The sequence below is a fragment of the Pelobates fuscus genome, chromosome 2 (genome assembly GCF_036172605.1).
Source record: "Pelobates fuscus isolate aPelFus1 chromosome 2, aPelFus1.pri, whole genome shotgun sequence".
Classification (NCBI taxonomy): Eukaryota; Metazoa; Chordata; class Amphibia; order Anura; family Pelobatidae; genus Pelobates; species Pelobates fuscus.
The window spans coordinates 316480431-316495948 of NC_086318.1; the positions used below are offsets into that span (position 1 = coordinate 316480431).

Sequence of the window (15518 nt, forward strand, 5' to 3'; positions counted from 1 at the left end):
TTGGAGGAATTGCATGATGAAAGATACATTTTTAATATTCATTGAATTTTTGTTTATCTATGTCACAGACTCCTTTTTTTTGTAGTATAAATGTACATTACCTGCTTTACTTCCTTCTTTGTCTTATTTTGCTGCATCTGACAAATTTTTGACGACTTCTCGGCTTCCTCTGCCAATGATCGAAGCCGATATTCTTTCTGTTCAATGTCTTCGAGTAATTTGTCCACACTGGACGACTTTATGTTTTCAAGTTGATGTTTGCTCCTTGTCTCCTGTGAGTATCTGTGTTCGGATTCATTCAGCAACTGTTTCTGCAGGACACAAGTAAATATATCATCAAGCTACACAATTTCATTTGGGGATATTCTGAATATGATAGAAGCTCCCTCTCCTCTCCCCTCCCCCAACCCTTATTTTTGCATTTTTTACCCTACAGAATTTAACTGCGGTGTGGCTACATGTTGTAGGACATGGATATCGACGGAAATAAGAAAAGTCCACTTCTTTAAATTTTATGACTGCTTGCATTAATATATGGATCCCAAAATACCTCATTGATAAATATTATACAGAATGTCCCTGTAACAACAGTATAAAACTAAGTCAACAGTTATCACTCTTTGAAGAAATAGGAGTGTACTGGCGCTATTTTTGGAAGGGTGGATAATTGTTGTATAACACCGCAAAATAGCTGCTATAACACCAAAAACTTATCTTAAGGTGAAGTATAAAAGGGTGACGGTGAAGCGCTAATATATACAATTTGTGATATACAGTGCGGAATATATAGCAATACCTCTACCTTGGAATATTTTATACAGGTGTCCTAATGGAGGCATGCTGTACCTTAAAAACAAAAGGCAAAATAACCACACATAGTGTATACCATTAATATGAATACGTGGTGTATAAAAGAAGGGGAAATATGCCCACTCACACTTTCAGGAGCTAACGGTTATAGCTCACTGTAATCGCCTGTAGGGTCTGTAAAGGCGACCCTATCCCTTCTTGATAGTCGTTCCTTTGTTGCTGGTTTCTAAACCCAGAGCCTTCCACATCGGCTCTGGTCTGAGGGCGTATGTAGTTAAGGACTACAAACCTTCTTTGTAAAAATAGCAGGAGATGCCACAAGTGGTATGAAAAATATTAAGAAATTGTATCACATGAATAAAAAAGAATAATAATATAAAATATATCTATACATAAAATACCACTCGTGGGTTAAAAAGTCCAATATATGAGTCTCTTTTCTCACAAGGTCCCCAGGACGCGTTTCGCCGATCTGGCTTCTTCAACTGGTATTTTGGAGAAAGAAAATCTTTGTTCCTTCCTTGGACCGGCTCCTGCTATAAATACCTCTTCTTGAGTGCTGTAATTGATTTCCGGCTCGTTGAATCCCGGGCGTTCTCCATGGGAACGGTGACGCCCTGCGTTCCAAGCCTCACTTTCAGTTCGTTTCCTAAACCATTTGTTACTTCCGGTTTCCGTTCTGCGTGCCGATACGTCATCATTCTGCGCTCGGCACTCGCGGTCTCTGTGTATATCGGTTGGCATGGCAACGGGAAAATCGGTACATATAATAATATATGATTACTTCCTCGTATTTAAACTCATTTTTAGAAAAGAAACTCCTTTGAATACAAGGTCTATCTTTCTCTTCTAGCTCACATATATTCACTTAAACCTTTATGTTATCTTTATATACTGCACACTCGTGTTTGGAAAAGGATTAAAGTTTCTTATAGAGGGTGACATCTATTCCAACATTTTTATGTGTAGTCAAAACGTGTATTTCGACCCTTACTTAAATTACATTGCAACATTACTATGTGTAATAAATAATACAAAGATATGTATTACAGATCCTACTTAAAATCGACCAGACAATAATAAAAAAATAAAAATAAAAATAGAACCATCTTCTACACATTTCGTGGTGTTAATATATTATGTTAAAGGAAGGCGTGAGGGTGATTAATATATTATGTTAAAAGAAGGCGGGAGGTGATTAAACAAATTTTCCATGGAGGCTATAAGTATAAAAAGGGGGGGGAAATGAAATTATCATTTAGAACCTATCATCCTAAAATCTTTATTTTAAAAAATGGCACATTTCAAAGTCTGCGTTAAGACCATGGGGGATTAAGGTGTTTAGTTTAAAAATCCATTCCATTTCATTTCGGCTCATCTTTGTATTAAAATCCCCTCCTCTCCAATCCCTTTCTAGTTTTTTTATACCTAAAAACTTGGAGTTCTTTGTTTCACAATTATGATATTTTTTGTAATGAGCGGACACACTGTGGTTCTCAAAACCCTTCGTAATGTTTCTGCCATGCTCTTCTATACGAATATGTAATGCCCTTGTGGTTTTACCAATATAGTATAATCCACAAGGACATATCATTAAATAAATTAAATTATTAGAGTAGCAGGTTAAAAGATCTTTTATTTGGTATTCTGTTCCGTCTTTATTATTAAAACTTTTTATGTGTCTTTTTTTGTTTGTTGTCCTCCTGCATGCTAAACAGCTCCCACACCCATAAAAGCCTTTTTCCGTGTTAAGGAATGTTCTATTGATCTTCTTTTCTTTTATAAAACTGGATGTCAAGGTACTCCGGAAATGAAATGGAATGGATTTTTAAACTAAACACCTTAATCCCCCATGGTCTTAACGCAGACTTTGAAATGTGCCATTTTTTAAAATAAAGATTTTAGGATGATAGGTTCTAAATGATAATTTCATTTCCCCCCCCTTTTTATACTTATAGCCTCCATGGAAAATTTGTTTAATCACCTCCCGCCTTCTTTTAACATAATATATTAATCACCCTCACGCCTTCCTTTAACATAATATATTAACACCACGAAATGTGTAGAAGATGGTTCTATTTTTATTTTTATTTTTTTATTATTGTCTGGTCGATTTTAAGTAGGATCTGTAATACATATCTTTGTATTATTTATTACACATAGTAATGTTGCAATGTAATTTAAGTAAGGGTCGAAATACACGTTTTGACTACACAGAAAAATGTTGGAATAGATGTCACCCTCTATAAGAAACTTTAATCCTTTTCCAAACACGAGTGTGCAGTATATAAAGATAACATAAAGGTTTAAGTGAATATATGTGAGCTAGAAGAGAAAGATAGACCTTGTATTCAAAGGAGTTTCTTTTCTAAAAATGAGTTTAAATACGAGGAAGTAATCATATATTATTATGTGTACCGATTTTCCCGTTGCCATGCCAACCGATATACACAGAGACCGCGAGTGCCGAGCGCAGAATGATGACGTATCGGCACGCAGAACGGAAACCGGAAGTAACAAATGGTTTAGGAAACGAACTGAAAGTGAGGCTTGGAACGCAGGGCGTCACCGTTCCCATGGAGAACGCCCGGGATTCAACGAGCCGGAAATCAATTACAGCACTCAAGAAGAGGTATTTATAGCAGGAGCCGGTCCAAGGAAGGAACAAAGATTTTCTTTCTCCAAAATACCAGTTGAAGAAGCCAGATCGGCGAAACGCGTCCTGGGGACCTTGTGAGAAAAGAGACTCATATATTGGACTTTTTAACCCACGAGTGGTATTTTATGTATAGATATATTTTATATTATTATTCTTTTTTATTCATGTGATACAATTTCTTAATATTTTTCATACCACTTGTGGCATCTCCTGCTATTTTTACAAAGAAGGTTTGTAGTCCTTAACTACATACGCCCTCAGACCAGAGCCGATGTGGAAGGCTCTGGGTTTAGAAACCAGCAACAAAGGAACGACTATCAAGAAGGGATAGGGTCACCTTTACAGACCCTACAGGCGATTACAGTGAGCTATAACCGTTAGCTCCTGAAAGTGTGAGTGGGCATATTTCCCCTTCTTTTATACACCACGTATTCATATTAATGGTATACACTATGTGTGGTTATTTTGCCTTTTCTAGTTATCACTCTTTGCCTGTGTAAGAACAAAAACTGACATGATTTTGAATGTACTAGTGTCCACATAGTGATAATGGAAGTTGTAGGTCAGGCACAAATAAAGAGCGGCCTATTTGGTGATTTAGAATAATATGGATTTTAAATAGACAGGGCAGAATTGGCAAATTGTACATAAAAATGAACCCATTCTTTATGAAAACTTATGTATAGTTCAATATAGGTAGCTGTGACATTTGCATTTCTAAAGTGGTTGCCTTGAAAATTTTGGTTAAACTTGTGAATATGGTATGAAAGTCTGGCACAAAGTGTCAAATTAAATGTGCAATAATTCACAAAATAATTAACCTCTCAAAGATTAATGACAGTCAACACCAAGCATTTCAAACTCGCAGCCTGCAGGCCGCATGCGGCCCACAATGGACAGCTTTGCGGCCAGGCGAGCTGCGAGTACATGCCTAGTGTTCCAAGCAGAGTAGGCACCTGCTTTCCCCACATTGCTGGTGCCTACTCTGCTTTAACCTACCCAGCCAGGGAGGAGGGGACGGTGGATGCAGCGAGGAAGCTCAGTGTTCCTGCTCCTCACTGCTCCCTCGCGCGCGCCATCTGTAATAATGCTGGGCGCCGGGAAATGGCATCATATTCCGGCGCCCGGGAGCACTAAACTGCGCGCGAGGGAGCAGTGAGGAGATCTCCAGACAGAAGATCCCCACTGGACCCCAGGAATACTTACAATAATGTGAGTGTGTGCAAGAATGTGTAAGTGTGTGTCTGTCAGTGTGTGTGTCAGTGAGTGTGTGAAAGTCTGTTAGTGAGTATGTCTGTGTGTCAGTAAGTATGTGTGTGTGTCTGTCTGTCAGTGAGTGTGTGTGTGTGTCTGTCAGTGAGTGTGTGTGTCTGTAAGTGAGTGTGTGTGTGTCTGTCTGTGTGTCAGTGTGTGGGTGTGTGTCTGTGAGTGAGTGTGTGTGTCAGTAAGTATGTGTGTGTCTGTGTGTCTGTGAGTGTGTGTGTATCTGTCAGTGAGTGTGTGTGTGTGTCAGTAAGTATGTGTGTGTCTGTCTGTGTGTGTGTGTGTCAGTGAGTGTCTGTGTCTGTCGGTGAGTGTGTCTGTGTCTGTCAGTGAGTGTGTCTGTGTGTGTGTCTGTCAGTGAGTGTGTGTGTCAGTGAGTGTCTGTGTGTGTGTCAGTGAGTGTCTGTGTGTGTGTCAGTGTGTGTGTCTGTCAGAAAGTGTGTGAATGTCTGTCAGTGAGTGTGTGTGTGTGTGTCTGTAAGGGACGGTGTGTGTCTGTCTGTGTGTCTGTAAGTGAGTGTGTGTGTCTGTCTGTGTGTCAGTGAGTGGGTGTGTGTCTGTGAGTGTGTGTGTCTGTCAGTAAGTATGTGTGTTTCTGTCTGTGTGTGTGTCAGTGAGTGTCTGTGTCTGTCGGTGAGTGTGTCTGTGTCTGTGTCAGTGTGTGTGTCTGTCAGTGAGTGTGTGTGTGTCAGTGAGTGTCTGTGTGTGTGTGTGTCAGTGAGTGTCTGTGTGTCCGTCAGTGTGTGTGTCTGTCAGTGAGTATGTGTGTGTTGGTCAGTGTTGCAATGGCTGCGGCTGGACAGTGGAGGACCTGGAGGTGCACGGAGGCACACAATGCCACGTCACATCCCAACATGACGTCGACGTGCTCCACCTTCACAGGGTGTCAAAAGGTAGCAGGAGGATCCGCTTTGGCACAGGGTGCGGACGGCGCCATTTGGGATATACCAGAGGTCAGGCTCCGGAATTGCATACTGGAAATGGCAATGTGAGTGGAGTCTGCTTGTTTTTGGAGGCTGCTAGGATTTAGTAGAGGGAGGGACTGGGATTTAGTATATGGAGGGTGCTGTGGTTTAGTAGAGGGGGATGCTGTTTTTTGTTTTTAATACTGTACTTTTCAATAAACCTATGTTTCTATGAAAATGTAAGTTTTGGGGGGTTTTTTTGCGGCCCACATAAACTTAAACCTTGTTTATTTGGCCCTTGCTAGACTTTGAGTTTGACATGCTTGGTCTACACAGTCACAATAATCTGGTCTTTAAATATTGTATTCCAAAATGTAATGTGCCACTCACAGCAGGACTACATACAGCTAAAAAAAAAATAAAAAAACCTTCCAGTGTATAAATATCTGATGTTTCTTTATTTGTTATCCAGTTTTATCCCATTTATGCATAACCCTGTATGCTGCTTTATAAATAGAAAATTCTAACTCGCTGCGTTTATGACTCACACCTGTTAAGATAAACAAACAGGGCAAAGTCGACGTCCATGTACCTGTTTGGCCAGCTGTTGTTTTACTCTGTTGTTCTCAGCCTGTGTCCTTGTAAGGGCTGTCCTTGCAACAGTCAGTTCCTGACGGAGCAAGCTCACTTCTTTCTCCACTGTCATCTTTAACTTCAGCCCATCCTTTTTGTTTTGGATAGCCTCCTGTAAAGAATACACATGACATTAGCTTTGATTTCTAGACTTTCCAAGAAAAAAGAAATATGTCTGTGCTGTAACATGCATTAATAATACGTGTAACTAAATAGGCATCTTTTAAGCAAGTGTGCATTGAGATATATCCCATTATGGATTCCCAATCTGTTTGTTTGTTTGTTTTTACCTATTCTAAAATAGCCAGTCTGTATTATTACCTCTCCTCTATTTAGACAATCAGATTTAGCTACTATGTAAAATGCGTTGGTAAAAATGTGAAATGCTGTCCTGTAGCTCTGTCTTTGTACATTTATTTCCCTTTAAATGATCTTTCGGATATCAAGACATATGCATGTAACTTCAGTGACTATTATAATTCATTCAGTGACGTTCTTCACCTTTTCAGACTTTCTGAGCTTCCCACGTAGTCGCCCTTCTTTGGCTATTATTTTCCAGTGATTTAAAGCTTTCAGCTTACAAACTAATGATCGCAATGTGCTGTTCTCATCTCTGAGATCCTGTAACTTGTCTTGCTAAAAAATAAAGAAAGGGTAAATAGATTAAACACAGAAACTTGAATTTAGGGGAAAAAATGATCTATGACCCATAGTACAGTACACATATGTGGGTGGTATGAAAGTTGACATACCAAGCTTGTGTAATAATAGGCAAAATCATGGGGGCGGAGGTGGGCTGTCGAGCCGTGCAGACGCATGTAATGCGGGCTCCAGCACTCTCTGAAACAAATGCAGAGATAATCCTGACCCTGAAGCTCAAAACCACTCCACTATGCACCCACAGGGCTGGGAGTGTACCGACGACTCGAGGGATACTTTACCCGACACACTCTGTTACCGGCATTGACCAATCGTGGCCTATGGGCAAGGGAGCTGAGGAGAGACAGCTGCTCTCCTCAATCTACAATTAATGGAGAGGACTTGTCTCACACTTACCTCCCCCCCCTCGGACAGGCAGGGGTTATCCTGGTCCACCCTTAGGAAGCCATACTGATCCGTCAGAAGCACGGGTAAACACCACAACGGCAGTTGCAAACTCCAGTTACACGGTCAAAATGGCAGATGCCACGTGGACACCTGGAGCAACAGGAGAGAATCCGGATATCTTGTCCAAGCTAGACAACATCTACTACAATTTTTGGCGCAAGCTGAAGAAGCGGCTATAGCAACCTGTCCAATCAAGTGTCTACTCACCACTAAAGCCAACTCAAGCCCTGCAGCAGAAACCAACAATTTTAGTGGTACGTCAGGCCCCAACAAGGCGGCGGGTCAGGAAGCACACAACGCTCCGACATACAACACACATGAAGAGACAGCTGCGACCTGCCACAGGGACTCCTAAACAGATGGGGTTTCTGGCAGACTCTCTAATAATATCATCTGGCTCAGCTTACCTATTTCCCTTGAAGCACAGGGGCCTGCTCGTCTTTCCTAGGTTATGGGACTCCGCTATGCCCCTGGTTAGCATAGCCAACCTGAACTTACGACCCTTCATTAGGACCTTTCTCCATAGATAAAAAGGTCTATACACAGCTCTAAGTGGGTGGAACACTGTTGGTTTCTAAGTGCTCTGTCTATAGTTTCTTTCCTGACATAACACACCTTCTTCTCACTACGCATCCTGCTAGGGGCCTCCTGAGGAGTACATCTCGTCAGTTTATCTGTTGTAAGCTTGTCATTACCTTTAAAAAAAACAAACGTGCAGTTCAATCGTGATTATAATGCTGACATGGTGGTAATTTTCCCTGTTATTCTTACTTGTTATTATATTATGTGTGCCAACGTGTTGACCCTCTCATGCACAACAAAAATAAAGAATTAAAAATATATAATTATATATAAATATATAATATATAATTTTTTTTTAATTGGCAAAATCACATGCGTAATAATATGCATACGCACATGATATATGTTCAGGGAACCGCAGTGCTTCAATATGCCACAAGCTGAGATAATATTGGTAATCCATTTTATATAGGATTGGCTAAGGGATAAAAACTCTAGAACATATTCCAAGAGTCATACGACTTATTAGCGACTGATTGAATAATCTTATTAATAATTTTACTTGTACTTATTTTATTAAACTCAGAAATATTTAATGCTAACCTGCTGGGAATTGCACCTGCAACATTGAGGATTCAACAGGCTGTATAGCAGGTGGTATAATCATATGTGTAAAAACAAAAGAAGAGTATATACACTAAAGGTGTAAAAACGTATAGCTGGAAGTGATCCCAGGTGTACTTCGCAACCACCTAAGAAAATATGCAAATATACAAGAAAAGTGGAAACCACCCAGAATACGTATATATATATAGAATAGAATAACCTGTATTCAGGTAGAATATCCGAGGATATGCTCTGTGTGGAAAAATCAAATAGCTAACATAGCGTAAAATAGTATAGCATTAAAATGTGAATACGTGAAAATATGGATGCACTCACAAACGAATGAGAAATCAGGCCTTTCACCCACTCAGGGGTACTGTAATGGATATGAGTTGAAGTATCTTCCAACCAAGTATGTAAAATAAAGGAAATTAAATATGGTGAAGATTGTTATAAAATTATATAAGACACATTTATATAAGAAACAGCGTGTCTCCAAATAATCATGGGACTCCTGGATGATGTTGTCAAAATATCCACAGTAGGAGTCCAGGAGCAATGATATAGATACAGCAAAAAATCAAAATAAACAAATATAAGTATAAAAAGTACACAAGGAATAAATCCAACGCGTTTCGTCCGGTAAGGTGCTGGACTTCTTCAGGGATGAAGAAGTCCAGCACCTTACCGGGCGAAACGCGTTCACATTTTAATGCTATACTATTTTAATTCACAATTTAATGCTATACTATTTTACGCTATGTTAGCTATTTGATTTTTCCACACAGAGCATATCCTCGGATATTCTACCTGAATACAGGTTATTCTATTCTATATATATATACGTATTCTGGGTGGTTTCCACTTTTCTTGTATATTGGTATAATCATATGGGCTCTAGTACATGGAGAATAAATGGACTGGGTTACTGACAGAATAAGACGCACAGTATTTGTTCAAACAGCTTAACAATTGCTGTAGCATGACTCATTTTTAGAAAGGCACCCGACCTTAAGTCTATGTTTGCCTGGGCAACAGGTTTCTGTTATCACAAGCTGATCCTTTGCACTGGTGCGGCACGATGCAGTTCACAGAGTAGTTCAAAAGTGCATGATATAACCCAGTAACATGTCACTGCTCTACAAAAATGTATAAAACATTACAAAGGTCTTTTTAATACAGCCAGTTACAGTATCACTATAATGCCAGATCCTCAATAAATACAGGCATCAAAATTTTTTAAAAATTAGTAAAGGCTGTCAAAGAGTGACACCACTTCTTCCTATTAGATTACAGCTCCAATTAGATGGATGGCAGCTCCTGGTAACCATAGGGAAATAAAGGAATAAACACATATATCTAGTACAAAATGTATACATGTATTGTTATTATACATTTTTTCACACCTGGTTATATACCTTTTAAATATTTATCTTTGGAAACAAGCGGTTTCAAAGTGGATCAAATTTAATAATAATTAGCTATAATATTACAATACAGATGGTTTGAAAATAAATTTTAATTAGGAATTATCAGTTATTTTCAGATACACAGATAAACAATAAGTAATAATCAGTATGAAAAGTTAGGCAAAATTGTGATGTGCAATGTGATAAAGTATTCAACACGCCAAACATTTTGAATATACCCACCCGCACCCTGCAGGTTACCCGAAGGATTCACTATTGCAATACAAGATACACTGAGCTAGTTTGTGAATAAGTTCTGCATCTGGGCATGCCAGGAAGATTGGTTAGCGCATATGCAGACTGCATTACTTCTATTTTCTATGCTTATCTTTCTCTCTATGCTCATGAAGTCAATCCCTTGCCATAGAAAGACAGACATAAAGAGAGATAGAAAGGCTTAGAAACAGTCTGGGATTTCCTTCTCAGAAAAATTGAAAATAAAGGTTTTAAAATTGGACTTTTGTTGTTGTTGTTGATTGCTCTGCTGTGAACATGGATTATACCTTGATCCACAACACGGATTATACCTAATAATATTCATTAGTGTAATGTACAGATTATTCCAATTACACATTTTTGTGGAGGATTTCTGTCCTTCTCTATTAACCCCCTTCTCCTGTGTTCTAGGTAGAATGGAATGCAGTAAAGGGGGTTTAGTAAACAACAATAATATTGCCTTTATTAGCTATATTTGTATGGGAGCGTTTTACAGGTTAACATCAATATAAATATATGTATAAGTAAGAAGACAAATGTATGGTATTATTTAAAAGAGTATTAATTTCACATCCACATTACAATCACAGAATTAAAACAATATATTAAACATTATAAAGGACCTTACCATGGCCAAAGTATTTCTCAGATCATTGTCATCTTTCCTGGAACCATATTTTTTCTTCAGCAGGATCATGTCATCTATTCCTTCTTTCCTAACTTCACTGATTAGTGTCTCTACTTGTCTGTTCATATTAATATGATATTCATCAAGTTTACACTGTAATAACAATAGGAATACAAATCTTGTATCAGGTTTGCCGGCTTTGATACTGAAAAAATAACAAACGATAACATGGTGCGGCTTGCCTTACAGTTGGGTGACTAAAAAAAGTCTGACCTGGATTAGAGGAACACTTCAAGCACCTTAACCACTACGGCTCAGTGTAGTGGTTATAATGTCAGGAGTGCCCTGTCCCATCTCATGGCAAGTAGTCAAGATATTTGCAAATGGTTTGAAAATTCACCTAGGTTTCACCTCCTCTCTAGCTGGAAACTGCAACTCAGAGCTAATCCCAGCAGTGCAAGACTTCACTCATTGACTGAGAACCTTCAACTGATAGAATCTTCTTATAGGAGCATCTATCCCCAGAAGAGACTACGACCAGTGCTTTATGGACCCCACATACATTGTAAAACCGTTCGCACACAGTTTGACTACCTACTATTGGAGGGCATATGGGCATTCCTTACGATGCTTGGAATGCTTCTTTAATCTCTGGATTGAGCGTAGGACAAGGAAGGAAAATAATTGTCAGAGATATTATTAAAGGAGAACCATCAATGGAACGTTCACCATTAAATAAAACATTGGAAATCTCATTTAACTCATGTTAATCTTTTTTTTTTTTCTGTGATTCTCAGTTTCCTTTAAAATATGTATTAAATATTAAGACATCACATTGAATTGAACGAGGAAATGTGGACACATTGTTCTGTTTGTCTACCTCCACATCCTGGGCTTATTTATAATCTTGTTGTTACCCGCAAGTCACTACTCTCTCAAATGCTTCTTGCTACTTTTAAACTGCTTGCCTACTGCCAAATTTCACAAGTAGAGAAATTTACAATTTACATGTAGTAACAAGGAAGTTGTCCAGGACTGTTATAAAGTCTGACCTTTGAATTTGGCAGTCACCATGGAGAAAGCATACAGAGAAGAAAGGAAATTAAACAATGTTTCATCAGTTATTTCACAAAGTGGATTATATCTGGGGGTTATATTATCCGTCACATAAGTAGTTCGTTAATTGATCAAGTGGTTCATATTTCCATCCTATGGGCCATTATCTATTTTATTTTTTTCTCACATGTGGTACGTTACACACCACACGGAATAAACAGCTGTTGTGTTGCCTGCCAGTGATGTATTTACCGAGAAGCTAACAAGGCATTTGTCTTGGACGTCCCTTTCTAAGGGGTGTCAAAGACCGCCGCCCTCAAATGCCCAGGCAAATGCCTTGTAAGCCTTGTCTTATGAGGGCCCAAGTGCTGGATGGCTAGACAGCTTTTTGGGGCAGGCCGCCAGTTGTATAACATGCAACATGTTGCAGCCAATTGTGTAACTTGTGGGAGCCCGAATATGACATCACTCCGGCTCCCAGCATCACAAAGCGGCGTGCAAGGGAGCTGAGCAAGAAGATCATTGCTCCCTTGCTGCCTACTTTGCACGCCCGCTTGCCTTCCTGCCTGCACGCCCGCCCAGCAACCCCACTGGACCCCAGGTAAATATCTAAAAAATCAAGCTCTCCCGAAAGTAGGGAGGCTGGGTGGATTTAAATAAAATTAAAAAAATAATAATTTGTGAGTGTTGAGGGAAAGCGTTTGTGTGTTTGTCAGTGAATGTGTGTGTTTGCGTGTCTGAGTGTGTGCATTTCTGTGAGTGATTGTGTGTGTGTGTGTGTCTGTCAATGAATGTGTGTGTCTGTCAGTGTGTGTTTGCCAATGAGTATGTGTGTCTATCTATGAGTATGTGTGTCTGTTGGTGAATGTGTGTGTGAATATCTGTCAGTGTGTCTGTGAGTGTCTGTCAGTGTGTATGTATGTCTGCCAGTAAGTGTGTATGTATGTCTGTCAGTGTGTGTGTGTCTGTGAGTGTGTGTGTCTGAGTGTGTATGTTTGTCAGTAAATGTGAGTGGGTGTGGGTGTGTCTGTGAGTGTGAGTCAGTGAATGTGTGTGTCTAAGTGATTGTGCATGGGTCAGTGTGTGTCTGTCTGTCAGTGTGTGTCTGAGTGATTGTGTGACTGTCAGATTGTGTCAAATCAGTGAGTGTGTGTATGTCAGTGTATCTAAGAGTGTGTGCTTGTCCGTGAGTGGGTGTGTCAGTGTGTGTCTGTCAGTCAAAATATGTGTTAGTCTTTAACAGGAAGGGATGGCAGGAAGGGGTGGGGGACATTTAAATTATGGGATACCCAAGTTCCGTCATGCCTAGGGCAGCACAAGTCCAAAATACACCACTGTTGACTGCTCACCTTTAGGTTTACACATGCAGCAAAGAGAGTCCTTACAAGGCCTTCATATTCACCCTGTACGTCCTTTTTGATGGTCTCTTTCATGGTTAGAGTTTGCTCTTCGAGATCTAAAATCCTAGCTCTGAGGGCTGTTATTTCAATAATCAGGTCATGGCTCAGCTCAGCTGTCTGACAAGTGATAAAAATTACTGTCAGGAAAGCCAACACACATCTTCAACATTATACAGCTATAAACATTGCATAGTGCGTTTATCATTCATAGACATTGTAATGTTCCTCCACTCAACTAGATCCTTTACCTTCATCTGTGGAAAGGGAGCAGCTCTCATTAGTTTTAAAAGTTGGTATAACTCTCAAAGTGTTAATCTTAATTTGAGAAAAATAACAGTTTAACACCATTCTATACAGTTATACAAATACAGAATTGATTGAATATTCATGACCAAAACTTACCAGGTGAAAAATAAAATTACGGATTATCACAAGACACCTTTGTCTCCATATTATCATTTATATACCATTGAGAAGCAAGTTGTACAATACAAGCTTTTAATTTTTGTAGAAAACTGGACCACTGGCATACCTTACTATAGTTTGTTTCCACTTCCTTCTGATCCCCATGGAGTTCTAGCAATTCCTGCAGCGTAAGTATTAATAAATAAATTATAGGGTTCCCACTCTAACATCAATTAAAACATCTATTGTTCTATACAATATTATGCTAAAGTTGTGCTTCACATTGTGTGGTCTTGCATTGACATTTTTAATGAATAATTTCTGCCAAAAACCTGAATTCTAGATTGTATTTTCATTCCATGCAAAAGCAGAAGTCAAATATATTCACAGCCCCTAGAACATTTGTTTGATGTTTAAAAGTTTAGTATGTTTTCTACATAGAACACTAAGCATAACAGACATGTACATATATACAAAACATCTAAAACACATCACATAATAATGTGCGTCATGCTTGTGTGAGATAACACTTTCGCAATGAATAATAAAAAAATCTACACAAAAAAATAGACGTTATTGGAAAATATCTGGAGACAAATTCTCAGAAGAGGTTTATTTAAAGCATCACATCTTCAATCTAAACATAATTAAGAAGAGGAATTTACAGTATTAGGATTATGATGATGTAACTTTGATTTGAGCTTCATAGCATGTATTTCAATAAAAGAAGCATATCATGTACGTTCCTTCACATCAGTTTAAAAACTACTAAACCATCGCTGCACATCCCTTTCTTCCCTATATGGTGCCATGTAAGTGTGTGATATATTTTTCTACTTTCTATTTTTATTTACATTAGACATTTTGAAAAAAAAAAGTGAGAACTTTTTTGAGGATATATTTTCATTTGGAGTGTTTTTACACCATGTGACGTGAAAAGTGATGCAAACCAAAAAAAAGGGCGGAGTCACCAATGTAATGTGTCTGCTTGTTCCGGTGGTTTCCATGGTAACTGCCCCATGTTCAGTACTTTATGCCACATTTCAGAACACATCACTTTTTATACATATCCCCCATCGTTTTTGGAACCGTTATTCACTGAACACAAAACTGTAGAGAAGTGAAAACTGAAAAGCACAATTTGTTTGGCCATTTTAAAATCAGTTTTGTAATTTTCCACTAAGACATCAATTGTGCTGTCCACACATTATACCATAGCTGTGCCTCACATTTTGTGGTCTTCCATGCCCCTTAACATATTTTTTTTAATTATTCATTTCTATTAATATCAAATTCTAGAATATATTTTCGTGCACATGAAAAGATTTAACGTGAAAGACATTCAGGAGAGAACTCCAAAGTAATCTAGCTCGGATTTAATAGAGAAAAAAAGCGCTACAGGGAAACCTACTCAGATAATCTGAGATGTGGTAATATTCAGTTTGTAATAGGATATAAGAATACCTGCTGTACATTGTAAACCACACGCTAGAAAAAGCATACAAAGTTTTTTGGGCGGTTAGTGTTACAACATTGGCAAAAAGAACTAAACAACAACAAACACGAACCATTTTATAACTTGTAGTAGTGACAACAGAAACCTCAATACAATGGTTCAACAGCACTTCTCCTGCTATGGAGGCCAGGACAATGACTCAAGTCCATCTCTCTCTCCTACCATATTCATTTTCTAATCGCTCAGCATTACAACAGAGCTGCATGTGGATAACATAACATTCATAACCAAGTGTGATTAAATACATGACTGCTGACCCAAATACCAAAACCGTTACCCCCAATAACGACATGACACCTGATTGTTGGGTAAGGGCAACGGCC

General features: G+C 38.8%; 1 protein-coding gene across 1 annotated transcript in view; it reads right to left on the reverse strand.

The window, feature by feature from the left end:
• The window catches only part of LOC134587264 (uncharacterized), a 164896-nt gene that overhangs the window by 44373 nt on the left and 105005 nt on the right, over positions 1-15518 (reverse strand). The window contains exons 39-44 of the mRNA XM_063443527.1: positions 13807-13860; positions 13224-13391; positions 10819-10971; positions 6772-6906; positions 6230-6382; positions 102-311 (exon numbers count right to left, since the gene is read on the reverse strand). Of these exons, the coding sequence (XP_063299597.1) occupies positions 102-311; positions 6230-6382; positions 6772-6906; positions 10819-10971; positions 13224-13391; positions 13807-13860 (873 nt within the window). The remainder of the gene's footprint in view (positions 1-101; positions 312-6229; positions 6383-6771; positions 6907-10818; positions 10972-13223; positions 13392-13806; positions 13861-15518) is intronic.